Here is a 20,126-nt window from a genome sequence, read left to right on the forward strand (position 1 = left end):
TTCCATTTATATGAAATTTTAGATAAAGCGAACCTATAATGACCGAAGGCAGGTGAGTGTTTGCCATGACCAAGGGGGGAGGGGAGGGCTTCAACTTCAGACTTTTAGGATGAGGAAGCTGTCTGTTGATTCTGATGTTGGTTACACAACTGGATACAATTAACAAAATTTTCAAACTGTGCCCTTAAAACATGTGAATTTAAAACAAACGAGCAAGCAAAGATAACTGCTTCTGCAAATTCTTTGGGCACATGAGAAGAATACATAGAATCTATCTGTAAGGTGCAAAGTACACATACATATACATACTTTATTACTGATAATACCAATTCTTCCTTGAGTTTTCATCAGACGAGGTCTTTAAAGAGTTATATTGTTTTAATCTATAAACAATAAATGCTGGAGAGGGTGTGGAGAAAATGGAACCCTCTTTCACTGTTGGTGGGAATATCAAATGATACAACTACTATGGAGGAGCATATGGTTGAAGCATATGGAGATTCCTTAAAAAACTAGAATTAAAACTACCATAAGACCCAAGAATCCCACTACTGGGCATATACACTGAGAAAACCATAATTGAGAAAGACACATGTACCCCAGTGTTCACTGCAGCACTATTTCCAACAGCTAAGACATGGAAGCAACCTATGGATGGCCATCAACAGATGAATGGATAAAGAAGCTGTGGTACATATGTACGATGGAATGTTACACAGCCATAAAAAGAACACATTTGAGTCAGTTTTAATGTGGTAGATAAACCTAGAGCCTATTATACAGAGTGAAGTAAGTCAGAAAGAGAAAAAAATAATGTATATTAACACTTATATATGGAATCTAGAAAGATGGTACTGATGAACCTATTTGCAGGGCAGGATTGGAGATGCAGACACAGAGAAGACTTGTGGACACTGTGGGGGAAGGAGAAGGTGGCGCGAATGGAGAGCAGCATGGAAACATATACACTACCATATGTAAAATAACCAACGGGAATCAGCTCAAAGCTGGTGCTCTGTGATGACCTAGTTGGGTGGGAGGGAGGTTCAAGAGGGAAGGAACACATGCATACCGATGGCAGATTCATGCTGCTGTGTGGCAGGAACCAACACAATATTGTAAAGCAATTATCCTTCAATTAAGAATAAATAAGTTTTGAATAAATAAGTTTTAAAAGAAGAGTTGCTTTGTTTTTAAAAAATGATGAGCAGGCAACACCTTTGGCTGCCATTCGGAAGGTCACAAACCAAAAGAAGTCAAGGTGAAAACTTTATAAAGTAGGAAACTTCCACACAGACAGCTCTTTGTTCTTCACAAATATTTGATTTTAAGACTAACACTACATTTTAAGACTAATTCCTCCAATAGAGGAATCTGTCATCTCAGAGTCAGGAAAATGGGAATACTCCTCCACACAACCAAACCAATGTTTTAATAAAATCTGTTTATAAAGAAAGAAGCAAACATGTTTTTAAAAAAAAAAAAAGAAAAACCTGAACTCACAGTTGAATTCACTCATTCCACATAAAAAGCAAATAAAGAAAAAAAAAAAGAAAAAAAAAGCAAATAAAGGGCTTCTCTGGGGACTCAGTGGTAAAGAATCCACCTGCCAATGCTGGAGACAGGAGTTCTATTCCCGGTCCAGGAAGATCCCACGCATTATGCAGCAGCTAAGCCCGTGGGCCACAACTATTAAGCCTGTGCTGTAGAACCCATTTGCTGCAACTACTGAACCCCTAAGGCCCGTGCTCTGCAAGAAGAGAAGCCACCGCAATGAGAAGCCAATGCACCACATCTAGAGAGGAGCCCCCACTCACCACAACTAGAGAAAGCCAGCATGCAGCAATGAAGACCCAGTGCAGTCAAAAATAAATAAATAAATAAATAAAAATTTTTTAAAGCAAATAGAGTAGAAAAGTTAGGTGTGGGTCCTGGGTTTCGGCTTGGGCTCCTGAGGTAACAGCCAGGGACTCACCTCCGTGTTTCCGTCTTTGAAACTCTCGCTGTAAGTGCTGTCCGGGGTGCTGCGCTGGTCGTCCTTGAGGTAGGTGCCGTGGCCGGCCATGGACGGCACGGGGTACTGACTCTGTTCAAAGATAACCACGCGTTGCTCCTCCCCTTCTCCCCGGGGATAGTGCACCGTTGGGGTCATGAAAACCGGTGTGAAATCTTCAGCCTTCACCACTGTGATTCCTGACACGGGGATGATGGCTGGGCTCTCGGGGACGTTTGCGCTGTACTGCTCCCGCTTGGAATTCTCCAGGTGGTCTTGATTTAGGGAAAGGTTCACTGGAACAGTCTTCAGGACCTGCACTCGATTTTCTCCTCCACTCAAATTACTCTGGGCTTCACTTGTGCCAAGACAGTTTCTGTGTATTGAAACCCGCCCCCCAGCAACAGGATAGAATTAGAAAAATCATCATTCTGCAACTCTTAATAACTGATGCAAGCAAGAATCAGTGGATGCTAATGCATTAGGGGGAAAAAATTGATGGTGAACTTTACGATGGAATGCAATGGATCTTTCCATCACTAGAAGTAGGACAACCACCCCCATGTACCTTCTGGTAGCATGCAATCAGCCCCACCTAGAAAATGCTCAACAAAAAACAAATGTTGACTCTAAATCAAACCAAGCTTTATATCTAGCTTCCAGTTCTTAGGATATACGGGAGCTGGAAGAATAATTTAAACAACACTGAAAAGAAACAATCATACAAACCAGAATATCACACATCTTACTGACCTGGTTTCCTCAATAAGTCAGAGGCATGAAAAAAGAAAGAAAGGTGGGAGACTTGTTCTAGGTTAAGAGATTTAAAAGGCATGACAACCAAATGGGACAAGCAGATCTTGTTTGGATCCCGATCTAAAAAGCCAAAGAGGTATTTATGAGGCAATGGGATTTTTGAGGCGATCAAATATGAACTGAAAGTTAGCTGATGCTAAGGAAGTATTATTCATTCACTTAGATGTGATAATGATTTTGAGGTTATGTAATAAAAAGTCCTTGTTTATTTAGAGATCCATATCAAATGGATATGGATCTCAAAATATGTCATGTTACAGGTGAAATGACATAAAGTAAGCCAAGAACTTACTTTAAATACTACTGCAATAAAATGTTTAAAAAAAAGAAAGAAAGAAAGAAAAGAAGGGAAAGAAAGAAATGGTGAAGAATAAATAGGTGCAAGAAAAAATTATCAAGTACTGAATCTGGAGGATGGAATGGGTCTTTGGGGGTTCATTATACCACCATCTTTATTTATGAATATGTTTGAAAGCTTTCCAAAGAAAAAAATTTAAATAGTCTTTTTTAAAAACAGGGATTTGGTAGAAACCAATACAATACTGGTTTTGTGGTACTGATAAACATTGGTAAAGCACTTATCTTTCAATTAAAAATAAATTTAAAATAAATAAATAAATTTAAAAAATTCACAGTAATTTAAAAAATAGGGGCAGAACAATAGGTTGAAGGAGAAGATTGGGAAGAATAGTTTTCACTGTTCTGCAGGCTAAACCCTTTGCAGATAAAAATAAGATAATGAGAGCCTGTCATTAAAATATTTCACTAAACTGAGAAAAACCATGAGCTCATTGATATCCTTAGCATTGAATTACTATCAGGACTTAAGGAAGTGGTATAACTGGGCTTAGGTAAGACAAGAGCTGTCAGATCTCACACCTCCTGACTGGTACAAAGAGAAAGGAAAGGATTTCGAAAATTAACTCTTACCAGGATAGGATGAACTGTTTGCATCTACACTGCAGGATTTTGAGTGAGAGCAGAAGGAAGGAGGAACTTCTTACTAAATGAGCACTGTTATAGCAAAATGATTTTTCTAACAAATCTTATCAGTAAGATTTGTGGCCATCTCTTACTTATTTATAGATTACCCTGAATGACAGAAAGAAAATGCACGTTTTGTATGCAGCTCTGTCCCCGGTGTTTTGTCTTTTTTAAACCAGCAGGTGCTTTCTGGGGTTTATAGGCATCTTTCATCAGGAGAAATATTTGAACAAAATTGGTTCTTCCAAGAATTGAGCTCTCCTGGCTCCTCTCTGTAAAGGAAGTCAACTGGCCTCTGAACTTGCCTAACTCTCAAACAGGGCTTGGTATTTTTAGCTTTGATTTTTCAGATAAAACTTCAAAGTGAAGCTTGAGGAGAAAACGGCTCCTCATGAGCAAAGCCAACAGAAAAATACCTGAACCTCTCTGAGTCAGTCACAGACCTAAAGAAACCACTCTAGAAAGGAATCCTTTAAAGAATAAAATCACGAGTCTATAAACATTCTGGCTTTCAGTAATAACCTGCTTTCGTGGCCAAATCAATACAACAAATCTGTGTCTAAGGCACAGTGAAAATTAGATATTACGTTTAATCTGAATCCAGTGAGTGGATGATGCCAAAACCCAGACCACCCATTTATATCAATATTTCCTAAACCTTGTGTGTTTAGAATATCACATGGCATGTTAATACATGTTCCTCAAAGAAAGGAGTCCATGATAAAATCAATATTTTAAAAAAAAGATGCTATTGCCAAAACAAGACCACCCTGGTGGGTCACAGCCGTGAACACAGTAAAGGCCCCAAGGGGTTCTTCCAAATGTTTCATTGTAACCCAGAATCTCCCAAACTCATTTTAGGCAGTACCTTTTGGATAATATCCTGCAAGTTGAGTGTAGAAGGGTTGGTCTATGTTCAATAGCTACCAAAGCAATTATCTACTTTTTTCACACTTCTGGGTTTTGCACAAGCATGGTCTTACTGGTTTGGCCAAAATATTCTAAATTAATCAATTCCTCTACAGTCAGAGTCCATTTCAGTCCAAATTTCTTAAGTCTGTATTTCATGCAAAACACTTGGATTCTAAACAAGAAACATAAGTCAAAATATTTTGGGCCTTCTTATAAACAAACAGATAAGCAAGTGAATACAGTCGTGCAAATATAGTTGAATCTTCATTACCACGAGACAAGGAAATAATAGACTCAGCACTGTGCTATAATGTGTAACAGTGCTTCTACAGAATAGCACTGACTTTAAAAGCTGATGTCAGAGAACTTTGAAAGTCATCCCTCAAAATGGGTGATCTGAACAAAGTTAAGAGCTATTGTGAGATACTGACTCATTTGCAATAGAATTTAAAATTGAACCAAACATTATAACATGAGGAAAAAATGCAATGCTAGGAATGGTGCATGAAAATATACTCTTAAAAAAAAAATTGGAGTCATGTCCTTGAGATTACTTTTCAAAGTGGCGACTTCTGTATACAAACATTTGTAATGATATCATGCCAGTCCATGGCACCTTAATTCATGAGTACACTGCAGACCAAATGATATCCTTCCAAATTACATTTAACCAGAAGTCTACAAAGTCATAATTAGCCTATACAAGGTGATTTGTCTATACCTCACTGCCAGTTTTTTTAAGGCACTCCGTAGATATAAAAACGGCCTTTAAAATACAATGGGCAGCTGTCAGTCTTTAAGGCTGCTCTAAAAGATACTTTACCAAAACATGGCCTATTGTATCTATTATGATACATACAGAGCACACATTTTAGATTCATTTCTCTCCCCATCTCCACCCCCTGCATGCGTTCCTAATCTTTCTGTGATTATGGGTGTAGGACTTACACTTCTTTAACTTATTAAATACGGACTGGATGGAGGAAAAGTCATTGGACCTGAAGACTATCAGCCTCTTTCTCCCTGTCATCACTGCTACTAACTAGTGCCCGGGTCCCCAAAGCAGCATAAAGTCCCAGAAGATCCCCTTGGAAGAGCAAATCACACACAGACAGCCTTGACCTTCTGCTGGGGGTGTGCCCTGGAGCTGACACACAGCATAATACTGCTGACTGGCGGTCCCCACTGCTAGTCGTATGACAAGATCACAAAGTCACAAGCTGTTCCTATCAAGGGCAGGAAAGATTCTGACATCTGTTTTAGTAGGAGACTTCATTTCTCTTGGCTTCATGTTTCCAAGTGGAAAACCCTTCAAGAGAAAAGCACTGTGGCTTCTCCATTCCTCTGCAGGGGAAGAGATTTATTTGATTGGTTGTGTTTGGGAGCTACTTTGGGAGAAGTAGCTGAGCAAGGTGGTTCAGACCTTTATGGGTCCTTCTTTATATCTGGATCATCTTGGCCAAAGAAAGGAGACAGACACTCCAGTCACCTTGGCCAGGCCATATGTGGTCTGTCCCTTCAGGGAGGCCTGAAGTCCTGCCTGGGACTGGATGAGAAGCCATATCTAAGTCAGTACTGATACATTATAAATTGCCCGTTCAAAATCACATTGTCTGATTATGCTTCATTAGAAATAAAATTGATTTTTTTTTCTTTTTAATTTCAATCTGTGTCTTGTTTTTCACCTGGTCCTTAATTCAGGACTGAAGGAAAAGAGTGTTACCTATGGTCTCCTAACATCTTTCCTGCCCCTGCACCCTGACAGTGTCCTCTGCCACCCATGGCTCCCTACCAGCTCCTCCCTAGACTGAGATCAGCCTGGCCTCCTTCCTCTCCCCCTTACCAAAGGTCATCTTCAAATGTCTCACTCCCTTAAGAGCCTCATCGCAGTTACACAGCCACTGAATTAACAGAAAAGTTCACACTAGCAGTGGGCTATCTTGCCAATATATCACCTCTGTCTCTTGGGATTTGCAGCCTTTTTGGAAGACACTGATGACCCTCTGCAAATTGCAAAACCAAAAATTGCAATTTGCTCTCCCAACTGAGAAATCCAGTTTGGTCCAGGCTCCAAAAGACAGGGAGCAGACTTCAGGCTTCTTGATTCCCACATCCTCTCAAGAACAAAAGTTATAGTTTAATACTATCATTGTCAAAAACATAAAAAAGGAGTTATCTGGAGAGTCAGGCATATTCCTGTATATATTATCATACCTCTTATCCTGGTCTTCTTGGCTCTCGCTTGCTTTGCTTACAGACAGTAGCCTCTTGTCTCGAGGAACCTGAAATCATGACCAACCATTAGTCAGACTTACATAGATGCAACTGTGACCTTGTGCAGAGCTTGCCACCAGCATAAACAAAGAAAATGAAATGGAGCATTCTCTGGGGAAAGGTGGCAAATTTGCAACGGCCAGGAGATGGCTAAAGGTGAGAAGTCTGAGTGGCAACGACAGTGGACCAGACACAAAACGGTGATGATCGGTGTAAAGTCACAGCAACCCTGATTTTGCTGTGCTTTGCTGACACAGGCAGTCATCGCTGGACCTGAGCACCTCTTGAACCCTCCCTACCTTGGTTGGGCATAGATGAGGGGAATCTATGCTCTGGAGCAGACAGAAAGCATCCCATTAAGGAACAGAGACTGACCCTCCATTGTGATGAGGGACTCCAGGCTGACATGGAGAGCCCACGGTAGTGGGCTGCACTGTCAGTGGCGAGGCAACATCCAGTACCTGGGCCACCTTTACCCACCCTCCCTACATAGCTCACCGCTTGCCTCCCACCCTTCTTCTTCTAATGCACTTTTATTATGGACTTCACAACTACAGTGCCAACACATTACCTGAAAGATTATTGAAAAAGCGCTACTTGAGAGAAGGGACACCCCGACCAGCTGTGTTTCTGACCATCATCTAATCACCCAACGGCACTAAGGATCACTTACCTATCTCTACCACAGTTCTCAAATACATGAATAGTGGGTTTAGATTTGTTTGGCTGGTTGGATGTTTTGGATTTTTTTTTGTTTTTCAATTTTGTTTTTTCCCTAAATCCCCAGATCTTCCTTCTAGCCACACACCTTTGCACTAAAAATGCATCCTGCACTATTTTGACATAAAAGAGGGTTTATGAGAAGTCTCTCTTTTCTGGACTCCTCTTGCAATCCTCATGGATGGCTTCCACTCACCCAAATGTGTCTGCAAGCCCAGCCAGCTGGGTGAGGGAGGCGACACAGCGGGGTGGCTAAGAGTCCAGACCTCGACCTGATCGTTTGGGTTCAAATCTCAGCTGTACTACGAACTAACTCTGCCTCAGTTTCCTCAGCTGTAAAAAAAGGAATCGTGGTAGTTCTATACCTCACAGGGTGTTTAGTAAAATTAGAAGAGACAATTTTTAAAAAGCACTTAGCGTGGAAATTTATACACATTTGTTAAATAAAAATAAAGTAAATCAATTTTAAGCCCTTCATGCACATGTCAATGTTGAGGGTCTACAGAGCAGCAGCATTACTACATGTTAAACAAGAAATGAAATGAATAAAACAAAACTCCTATCATCTCCTGAAGATGACAGATAATCACAAAATTTTAATATCAAGCACATCCATGTTCATAGCAGCATTATTCACAATAACCAAAAGGTGGAAATGACTCAAACGTCCATCTAACAGATGAATGAATAAACAAAATGTATTTTATATATATATATATGCACACACACACAATGAAATATTATTCAGTCTTAAAGATGAAATTCTGATACATGCTGTAATATGAATGAGTCTTAAAGACATCACACTAAATCCCACGTGACTCAGATCCATCCTCTTCCCTGTGCAGGCCCGCCCCCTGGCTCAGCCCCCCACCTCTTGTCTGGGCTACTGCATCGGCTTAGCTGGTCTCTCCTCTCCCGCACTTGGTCCCTGCAAATCCATTCTGGCTCCATTAAGAAGAACCAGAGTGATCTTTCAGTCTGACCCCACCGTGCCTGCAGATTTGCTCCCATCTGGGCCACCCTGACCCATGTTTACTCTTGGCTTCCCAAAGACTGTACTGCTTAGAGAAGCTGAGATCTCTGAACTCAGGCCCCTTCTTCGAGTCTAGGCTCACCACCATACATCCCTACCTGAACATCCTACAAGCACTTCAAACTCAACATACAATTATCCTTTTCCCCAAAGCCCTTCTTCTGTACTCCGCCTTGGTTAATCTGAGAATCAACTGAGCTATTGTGATCCTAGTTATAGGGTTATCTCATCAAATCTCTCTCTCTCACACACAGACACACACACACACAAACAGAATCAGTTGCCAACTTTTATTCAAACAAATACTCAACGATCTCTTGAACATACTGCTTTCTTTCTGCATTGCGTGACTGACTAAATAGAGTGGCTGATTTAGGAAGAACCTCACAAATGCTGACCCAGGGAACAGTTACCATTAGATCTTACTTTAGGGTTTCATTCTTTTTTATCTGGACAATCGCAACAACCTGTTCACTGGATTCTCTGCTCATAATCCATCTCCCTGCTGCTGCTGTTGCTGCAACATGTGTAAATCATTTCTTCAATCTGCCAGGCCAATGTTCAAAATCCTTCAGTAATACAGAAAATGATGTCAAAGAATAATAGAAAAATTACAGGAAATTTCATTTTCTTTACGCTTCTATCCATTTTCTTTAATGTATATAAACTGAAAACAAAAGGCTTTATTTTTAAATTAAAAATAAAAAGATTTCTTTCAAAAATTTCTACAGCTTATGAATATTTATTAAATCATTTATTCACTCATTCATCTAGCAAAAAACAAGGCCATGTGCCTAGCCCTGCACTCCCTCTTGGGGGAATAAAGCCCAGCCCACCAGCCTGGTCACTTCCAGAAGGAGTCGCTGCCTTCCTAACCAACCTTGCCTGCCCTCCCCCTCGCTCACTCCCACAGTTCAGCAAGGCTGATTCCTTGGATTTCACTGAATGCATCCTGGAGTTTGACCTCCCACGTTTTCTCATATCCTGTTTGCTTTGCCTAAAATGCTCCTTCTCCGTATGGCTACCTGAAAAACTCTCCTCTGCTTCCCCGTAGAATAGGCACTGCTTCCCATCTCTTATGTCTCCTGCATTGGCAGGCAGGTTCTTTACCGCTAGCACCACCAGCTGCAGTCCATGGGGTCGCAAAGAGTCGGACATGACTGAGCGACTGAGCACGATTCTGGAAAACCTGAGCTCTCTGGAAGGCTGGCACACCCTCCTCACTGCACCTGGGGCACAGCACTTTCATAGTATTTACTGCCATGCACTGTGGTTACAGGTTTACGGGACTGTCACAGACATCCTGGACCGTGACCTCACTAAGGTCTTAAACTGGGTCCCATCTGCCTTTGGATACTCAACCCACCCCCCTAATATCTACACCATTGCTGGAAGGTCATGGTGAATTAGCATTTGTTGGATGGATGGATGAATAAATGGATGACCAAATGGTTAGACAAACAAACAAACATCTTGGTTTCCAGCAGCACCAGGTCAACAGAATAGAGAGGAACCAACTGGCCAGGAAAGAATATTTTCACCAGAGCTAGAATCAGAAGATTACAAATCACCAGCTTCTTCAGGGGAAAAGTAAAGTAAGCTAAAGTAAATCAAACCACATAAAATTAACAAATGAAACTGTCATATTTTTCTGTCATGGCTGAAATTAATCAAAAGGTCACAATTGACTTCAGAGCTGTTGTTGGTGAGTAGCTTGAACCGAATAGAGAACTAGGCTAGTATCTGAGTCTTTAAATTACAACAAATTCTAGCATTTTGGTTAATTTTATAGATTTCATTTAGCTCCAAATACATATCTTAAAGTTTTAAGCCTATTTTCAAATGATTCCATTAAAGCATTTTTTAAACAGGGTTGAGTGTTATGGACTGAATTGTATGCCTCCAATGTTTGTATGTTAAAACCCTAATCTCCAATGTGACTATACTTGGAGACAGGGCCTTTAAGGAGGTGGTTAAGATTTAAATGGGGCTTCCCAGGTGGCACTACTGGTAAAGAACCCACCTGCCAATGCAGGGGACACAAGAGACATGGGTTTGATCCCTGTGTCAGGAAGATCCCCTGGGGCAGGAAATGACAAACCGCTCCAGTATTCTTGCCTGGGAAATCCCATGGACAGAGGAGCCCGGGGGGCTACAGTCCACGGGGCTGCTTAGTTGGACACAACTGAGAGACTAAGCATCTAAGGTTAAATGAGTTTCTAAAGATGGGGCGCTAATCGAAGAGGACTGACACCCTTCTAGGAAGAAGAAGAGATGCCAGGAGCGTGTGTGCACAGAGGAAATGCCACGTGAGGCCACAGCAAGAAGGGAGCCATCTGCAAGATGGGAAGGAAGCGAGGCCTTGCCAGAAACCAACGCTGTCCACACCTTGGTCTTGGACTTCAGTCTCCGGAATGGTAAGAAAGTAAATCTCTGTTGTTTAAGGCCCCCAGTCTGTGATAATCTGTCACAGCAGCCCAAGAAAACTAACTGAGACAGCCTCATGACATAGATATTGGGCATGTACAGGATTGCCCTGGGACCTCTGTAAATTCCACTTAGTTGCCTGAGCTGAAAATAAAAGACCTGATTGGATTCACTCCAGTGATCCTGTGAGGACAGGTTTAAAATACAGGTGGAAAGACTTTGTAGCAGATGAAGTATTACACCAAGGTACACTCGTGCAGTTTCCAAGGACAGGGACCACCATTGCTTTTGAGTGTCTGCTGCGCGTCACACACATTCCTCTCTCTACTGTCCAGAGAGGTGATGTACTCCAACCTCAGCAGTGAGGGGAAAATGGTATGCTTTACAAAAAGAATCGATTTTTATTTCCAAAGAGGTATAAAAATTCTACAGAATTTAAATGATACTGCTGTAGCAATTGCTACAGTAATCTGACTTCCCCAAGTTTATATTCAAAAAAAATAGAATCTCTGATTTTTTTTCCATTAACATTTTACTTTACTACAGAAAGAAAGTCCATTCTCAAAGTAGATTTAACTTTGTTATAACTTTACTACCAGCATACACAACCTGTAAACAACAGAGGGCTGACTGAGGCCTGAAAATGATCATTTGCACATAGAGTTTTTAAAAACAAGGCTAATTCTTTAATGTTTAAAGTTTCAAGCAAAAATATAGTGAAGCTTGTGGGAAATAAATGAGCTATGTAACTCTGCTAGGCCACACAGTCTTAGAAAACATTTTATTGGAATATTTTATATCCTAAATTAATAAATTAATCTTGGAAAATACAAATTCAACAGTAGGAGTTTAGACTTGTTTATAGATTGAGGGTTTTTTGGGGGGGGGGGTGGGAGCAAGTAGTGATGACTATTTGCTTATTTATTTGAGGTCTGGTTGATGTACAATAAGTTTCAGGTGTACAACACAGTAATTTCCAGTTTCTAAAGATTATATCACATTTAGTTATTATAAAATATTGGTGATACGCCCTGTGTTGTACAATTTATCTTTGTAGCTTATTTATTTTATACATAGTAGTTTGTAACTTTTAATCCCCACCCCAAACTTGCCCCTCCTCTCTTCCATCTCCCCACTGACAACTACCAATTTGTTCTCTATATCTGAATATGTTTCTTTTTATTATATTCACTGGTGTGTTTTTATTTTTTAGATTTCACATGTAAGTTACATTATATAGCATTTGTCTTTCTCTGACATTTCACTAAACATAATATCCTCTAAGTCCATCCACGTTGTTACAAATGGCAAGTTTTCATTTTTTATGACTGACTAGTATTCCACTGTGTATGTGTGTGTGCCCACACACACACATACACACCATATCTTTATCCACCCATTGATGGAAACTTAGGTTGCTTCTATATCTTAGCAATTGTCAGTAATGTTGCTATGAACAGTGAGGTACACATATCTTTGTGAATTAGTGTTTTGGGTTTTTTCTAATATATATCTGAGAGTGGAATTGCAGGGTCATAGAGTAGTTCTACTTTTAGTTTTTTGAGACACCTCTGTTTTCCAGTTGTTGAAACAATTTACATTCCCACCACCAGCATAGGAGGGTTCCATTTTCTCCATATCCTCAAATTGAGTTTTATGTAAACTCCCTACTCTGTATCTTAAAATATTTATGAAAGCAGAATTTCAACTACTAATAATGTACAAAAGGAGAGGTAATCTAGGTACCATATTTACTAATACTTTATCCTTTGAACCTATGGGAAATTAAATTCTTTTCTAAATTACTAATGAGTTTTGTTTCAAGGTATATTTCTCTTTTTCATTAATATGAAAGAACTGTCATCTAATAAAGATACCTGAAATTATGTCCACTTCACAGTAATGGAATAAAATCTGTTTTTAAAAATAAGAACAATATGTTTCTTCAAAATTATCTTAATGTATTTCTTCATAGCCTTATAAAACTATTACTAACATATTTGCTTAATGAAGTTATAAAGCTTACCAAAAAGTTTTAATGACCCAAATGATTAAATCATAGTCACTTTAATGATATGTTACCAGATTTTAAAGATTAATGAGTGTCAAGCTTAACTATTTTTTATAATAAATAAAAATTGCTTTGCGATTTCTTTCTAGGGATGAGATCATTTCCAAACATTAAGTATTAACACAAAAGTCTAATAAATCTAAACCCTCAAGAAATAGCCTAGAACATGAAACAGTCTAACATGATAAGTTCTATACCATCCTCAATACATTCTGAAAATGTTCACCCCAAAACGTTTAGAAATCATCCTTGTGTTTTTCAACTTAGCTTCTCAATCAAAAAGGATTCAAATATATAAAACAACCACAAACAAAAGAAGAAAAGAAAGCCTGCCAAGAAACCATCTTTGTTTTCCAGGCTCAGTTCTTTTCAGGTGCTTCCTGTTCATTGTAGGAAACTGTCCTACTTGCATGAAATGGAGATTAGACCCTACATCCTTTCATGTGGACCCCAGGTCCCAAAGTTAAAGCCCCTTTTTGCTAGGTCAGAAGTCATGTTGGGAATTGTACACCTTCACAAGAGAGCTGTGAAATCTGCCAATTCCAGTTCTCTTAGTAAGGGGGAAAAGTCAACCTAGACTGCAAGGGTACAAGTGGAATGCCTTTCCATTATTTCTCCGACACTTTCTAACCATAAGATACATTTATTTGAGTCAATAACATCCTCATTTAAAATAGCCTGGACGGGCCAACCTCTCAGTTACTCATGCCTTGTATCAGGTTGACCAAAATGTTTATTCGTACCAGCTTATGGAAAAACTCGAACCAACTTTTTGGCCAACCCAATATCTCATCTTTGATAAGCACAACTTGGGGCTTCCCTGGTGTCTCAGATGGTAAACAATCTGCCTGCGGTGTAGGAGACCCACCCGGATTCAATCCCTGGGTCGGGAAGATCCCCTGGAGAAGGGAATGGCAACCCATTCTAGTATTCTTGCCTGGAAAATTCCATGAACAGCAGAGCCTGGCAGCTTACAGTCCATAAGGTCGCATAGAGTCAGACACCACTGAGAGACTAACAATTGCAACTGGGCTTGGCTTTACTTTCTCTCCCCACAGAGGGAGCCCTCCTTAGCTCTTTAATAGAGAAAGTTAGAGGAAGCTGAAAAGGCAATGAATAATTTTAGAGAACGTGGGTCAAAGAGTAGGCTTGGGGGTGGTCGGTCAGTGCCAGAGTTGGTACTGGTGTTGGTGTTGGTGGGAGATCCTTGGAAAGCATGAAAACTCTGGTTTAGAAGAGACACAGGAGACAGCACATCTTGCACTGGTGAAGACTGCTGGAAGGAAACAGGAACTGGGAGGCAGGAAGGAAGTAGGAAACCGAGACTGACACTCAACTCAAGCAAAAACTCCTCTTGTGTGATTTTCTCATGGTGGAGGGAGCCGGCAAGAGGAGGATTTAGTTCTTATTCTAAAGAGTTGCACCCAACCAGCAAAATAAACACAGCCATTTTCACCTTTGTGCCAATCCCAGCATAAGCCCAGGTGTTTACAATCAAATCAGGCAATAAATATCCTCAATCAGTAAATACTTGTTGACTTTTTCCACTTCACTGGTTCTAAGGAAGCAGGTCATACCAGATATAGTCCTTTACAGAAGAGACAGACCAATGTTTGTTGTTTGATTTCCTGAAATACTCCTGTTTCGAAGGTACCTGTGACAAGTATTTTTGTAATGCAAGTGAATTACATTCATTTTGTTTTAAGGGTTTTTCAAAATAAATACTGAGTGCCCAGTGAAACAAAGGGAGACAGATTTTGGAATTGCTGCAAAAGTCTACCATAAAAGCATTCATTGGTATATTTCTTACTAAAGTGAAAAATCTAGAAATCCTGATGTTTCTTATAAAATAGAATATCTAGAAGCAAACTAGGGAGTTCCCTGGCACCCCAGCTGTTAGGACTTGGCACTTTTACTGCTGCGTTCACTGCCATGGGACTGGCTTCAGTCCCTGGTTGGGGAACTAAGATCCTGCACATCACAGGATTTGGCCAAAAAATAAATAAATAAAAACATAAAGGGTCTCATTATTTCATTTATCTATTTCATTTTATTAATTTATTTATTTTTGGTTGCACCATGCAGCATGTGGGATCTTAATTCCCCAACCAGGCATGGAACCCACGCCCCCTGCAATGGAAGCACAGAGTCTTAACCACTGATCACCAGGGAAGTCCCATATTACTTAATTTTAAAATAATAATAAAATAAAATAAGAAATAAAAGCAACTTCAATGCCCCCAAACAGCAATGACTAAAATACGGTACAGCCACACAATGCAATATTCCTTATTCACCAAAAATCATCAAGTAAAAATGGCAGCAAAGAAGTACTGCAATATGATATGAAGTAGGAATTAAATGTGAAAGTGAAAGTCCCTCAGCTGTGTCCGACTCTTTGCAACCCATGGACTATACAGTTCATGGAATTCTCCAAGCCAGAATACTTAAGTGGGTAGCCGTTCCCTTCTGCAGGGGATCTTCCCAACCCAGGGATCGAACCCATGCCTCCTGCATTGCAGGAGCATTCTTTACCAGTTGAGTCACAAGGGCAGCCCAAGAACACTGGAGTGGGTAGCCTATCCCTTCTCCAGTGGATCTTCCCCAGCCAGGAATCAAACCCAGGTCTCCGGCCTTGCAGGCATTAAACATAGATATTATGTACGCTTGTAAACAGCGGGCACAGAAGTAAGTATCCGAAAAGGAAAACTCCCTCTGGGCAGGGGTGAAGTTGGGCTTCACAGACGGCAAAGCAGGGAAGCAATGAGACAAGAAGAGGGTGAGTTCCACGGTGAGTGTGGAAATACCCTCAGTTCTCTGGCCGGGGACGGAGCGCTTGTGCTCTCTGCCCAGAGAGGGGCGGCCCTGGGGGCCGAGCGCGGAGGGGCGGGGCTGCGCGGTCTACCTTGTAGTAGTCGTACAGAAGGCCAAGCGCGGCCGCGCTGTCCTCGTCGCCGTTGATGCTCATCATTGCCTTGGTGGCCGCCGTCAGGGGGTTCTCCAAATACGACTTCCAGGCCTCATCCTCACTGGTGTAGGCTCTTCGGGTATTAAATGGAGGGTCACTGGGCATGGGCACTAAGGCCACCAGTCGTTTATTACTGCGAAAGCAAGAGAAATGCGAGGTTCATGATCAGAGAAGTGTTCTTTTCCCACTAAATATGCACATGGAATAAAAATATGCACGTGATTTGGTTCACTCGTACTTCCCCAGAGTGGAAAAGAAGGAAGATTAATACTAAAGTGATGGCCACGTCACATTGATAAAGCCACTGATTTATTTCTTGACCGTCCAGGAGAGGTAATAATGACCTTTAAAAGGTAGTGTAGAAGTAGTTTAAGTTGACTCCCTTCACACTTAGCTTTTCATAACCAATCAGTTCAGGAGCCAAATCATTTTATTTGATTATCCTTCATTAATATATATTAGAATGAAACCCTGGGAGGGAACAGGCTTCATTTAATTCTGTAAGTTCTAGTGTATAAATATGTGCAACACATTAAAAGTAATCGGCATGTCAATGGCGGTTAAAAAACAGTTTTATCTAGTGTAATTTACACTGTAACTGCTAGCGAATTATAGACCAGTCCAAGTCCTTTAATTTAAAAGGCAATAGAAGCTAGAGAAACAAGGCACAAGGCGTTCTGCAGATATGATGCATCATACGGATGCGAAGCAACAGGAAAGAGATGAACTCTGTACATGAGTCCTGTGTTCCATGGGATCCTACTATATTTAAAGGACATCGAAGCTACAGATCATAAAAGATCATCACGGAGGGTGAGGAGGGCACCGGAAGAATCTTCAGCAGACAAGAGGGGCTGGAGTTGTTTGTCAGTCCTAACCAAGCCAAACTCAGGTAAAGCAGCAAATGACCATCACAGCAATTTCTTAAGGATTCAATCAATAATAGCTCAAGTACCTGGTGGCTCCGATGGTAAAGAATCCGCCTGCAGTGCAGGTGACTCACCTGGGGTTGATCCCTAGGTCGGGAAGATCCCCTGGAGAAGGGAATGGCTACCCACTCCAGTATTCTTGCCTGGATAATTCCATGGATAGAGGAGCCTGGCGGGCTATAGTCCACAGGGTCACAAAGAGTTGAGCACAACTGAGTGACTTTCACTTTCACCCCTAAACCACCGCAGTCCTCAACAGCACACCCCAGACTTGTTCATTGAAATGAAATCAGAAAGTAACAATGAGACACTGTATTTCAGTAACACCTGGGTCTACTCCGGGTAACGTGACTCAGACAAGGGGCACGATTGCAAAGGCAGCATGTATGCCGATCAGTGGAAAGTCATCCAGCAAGAAGAGCCTTCCGATGATCATTCAGTAAAGACAAACCTTTTTGCTGATATTCCTGCAGGGCCCTCTAACGGTAGATGGTCTCCCAACTCACTTTGTGGTGGAAAACTGGTGTGAACTCACAACAAAGGCTGTGTTGAGGGCCCTTTGTGGAGGCATGGTGATCAGCGGAGGGTCAGAAAATGCCATTGGTGACATATATGGGTGGGGGTCGGCGGGGGCGGGAAGCTGCATTGAGCAGAGTGGAATTTTAGATGGTCTCCAAATTTTAGATGGTTTGAACTCTTAGTGCCAGTGGCTTGGTAGAACTGATTGGGAGGAAAGAGAAAATAATGACCAAACTGTACATGAATTGAATTAGAAGGGTAAAAACCAAGTTTCTGGAAGTAAACGGGAAAACCCTGGTGGAAGGCCTTTCTAACCATTCGGCTGTGTGGTGACACGGAGCAGCACAGGCTCTGGAAGTGAGTCTCTGTTCACTGTTTACAGAGGAGGAACACTGCCTGAGGTTTCTTCGTGCCTTACATAAAGGCAGCACCATTTTTAGTTTCTTAAGGAAACTCCATACTGTTTTTTCCTTAGTCAAGTGGGTGAGTGAAAGTCACTCAGACGTGTCTGACTCTTTGTGACCCCATGGACTGTACAATCCATGCAATTCTCCAGATGAGAATACCGGAGTGGGCAGCCTTTCCCTTCTCCAGGGCATCTTCCCAACCCAGGGATCAAATCCAGGTCTTCCACATTGCAGGAGGATTCTTTACCATCTGAGCCACCAGGGAAGCCCAAGAATACTGGAGTGGGTAGCCTATCCCTTCTCCAGGGGATCTTCCCGACCCAGGAATCGAACCGGGATCTCCTGCATTGCAGGTGGATTCTTTACCAACTGAGCTACCTGGAAGCCCTTTTTCCTTATTAGCTGCACCAATTTACATTCTCACCAAGGGTGTAGGAGGGTTCCCTTCTCTCCACACCCTCTCCAGCATCTATTGCTTCTGGCTTTTTTGATGACAGCCATTCTGACTGATGTGAATGGATAACCAACAAGGACCTACTGTATAGCACAGGGAACTCTGCTTAATATCGCGGAACAACCTAATTGGGGAAAGAATTTGAAAAAGGATACATGGATAAGTGAATCACTTTGTGGTACAGCTGACACTAACACAACATTGTTAATCAACTCTACTCCAGTAAAAAACAAAGAGTTAAAACACAAAGCAGTGCAATGCCCACCCTACTTAACCTCACAGTATGACTGTGAGAACTCAAGAAGATAGTGGATAAAACGATTGTAAAGTGAACAACAATGACAAGTATTAGTCTCACGACACAGTTCTATATTCCTAGAAAGTTTGAGGGCATAGCGACTTTTGGTTATAACGTAGAAGTGCTAAAGGTAGTCATTAATTAAGGGAGTCTGTAATTGTTCACTTAGCTATTTTCCATAAGAGCCCAACAGACACCAAATTATCATGCTATATGTGGAGGGTGTGATGGCAAAGGACATGGGCATGCCCTGGAGCCCACGTAGCCTGAAATCCAGGAAGGGAAAGCAAGCACTGGTGTTACATGCGTGATGAGCGTGAGAAATGAACAGTGTCATGAGTGAGGGTTTATGACAGAGGGGACTAACCTAGCCAGAGGATCCAGGAGGAAGCAAAGTTCCCACAAAGACCCGAAGGAAAGGCAGGAGAGTGCTGGTCAGTGGTGAAATGGGCAGATGTGGGAAATATTTTTTTAAGTGAAGAATGTATTGGTAATGCAAAACAAATGGGATTTTCTGACAAAAGGAGCACATTTGTATTCATTTTGGAAAGTCCAAGAAATTTACATATTTTATATACAATGGTGTATTAGTCATTAAAAAAAAGAATGAAAAAAAATGAAAAATAAAAAAGAATGAAATAATGCCATCTGCAGCAACATAGATGGACCTAGAGACGGTCATACTAAGTGAAGTAGATCAGAGAAAGACAAATACCATATGATATCCCTTATGTGTGGAATCTAAATTATGACACAAATGAACTTATCTACAAAAGCAGAAACAGACTCACAGACATAGAGAACAGACTTGTGATTGCTAATGGCAGGTGAGGTGGGGGAGGGATGGGGTGGGAGTTTGGGGTTAGCAATCCAAACTAGTACATCAGTTCAGTTCAGTTCAGTCGGTCAGTCATGTCCGACTCTTTGCGACCCCATGAACCGCAGCACGCCAGGCCTCCCTGTCCATCACCAACTCCCGGAGCCCACCCAAACCCCTATCCATTGAGTCAGTGATGCCATCCAACCATCTCATCCTCTGTCATCCCCTTCTCCTTCTGCCCTCAATCTTTCCCAGCATCAGGGTCTTTTCAAGAAAGTCAGCTCTTCGCATCAGGTGACCAAAGTATTGGAGTTTCAGCTTCAACATCAGTCCTTCTAATGAACACCCAGGACTGATCTCCTTTAGGATGGCCTGGTTGGATCTCCTTGCAGTCCAAGGGACTCTCAAGAGTCTTCTCCAACACCACAATTCAAAAGCATCAATTCTTCGGCACCCAGCTTTCTTCACGGTCCAACTCTCACATCCATACATGACCAC

At 41.4% G+C, this 20,126-nt stretch overlaps 1 protein-coding gene across 4 annotated transcripts in view; it reads right to left on the reverse strand.

The window, feature by feature from the left end:
* The window catches only part of GRHL2 (grainyhead like transcription factor 2), a 166,433-nt gene that overhangs the window by 103,926 nt on the left and 42,381 nt on the right, over window positions 1-20,126 (reverse strand). For all 4 annotated transcript variants that reach the window (XM_043483538.1, XM_043483537.1, XM_043483536.1 and 1 more), the window contains exons 2-4: window positions 16,139-16,334; window positions 6,920-6,987; window positions 1,976-2,369 (exon numbers count right to left, since the gene is read on the reverse strand). In XM_043483538.1, coding sequence (XP_043339473.1) covers window positions 1,976-2,369; window positions 6,920-6,987; window positions 16,139-16,306 — 630 coding nt within the window. In that variant the 5' untranslated portion in view covers window positions 16,307-16,334. The remainder of the gene's footprint in view (window positions 1-1,975; window positions 2,370-6,919; window positions 6,988-16,138; window positions 16,335-20,126) is intronic.

This window comes from Cervus canadensis, chromosome 12 (genome assembly GCF_019320065.1).
Source record: "Cervus canadensis isolate Bull #8, Minnesota chromosome 12, ASM1932006v1, whole genome shotgun sequence".
Classification (NCBI taxonomy): Eukaryota; Metazoa; Chordata; class Mammalia; order Artiodactyla; family Cervidae; genus Cervus; species Cervus canadensis.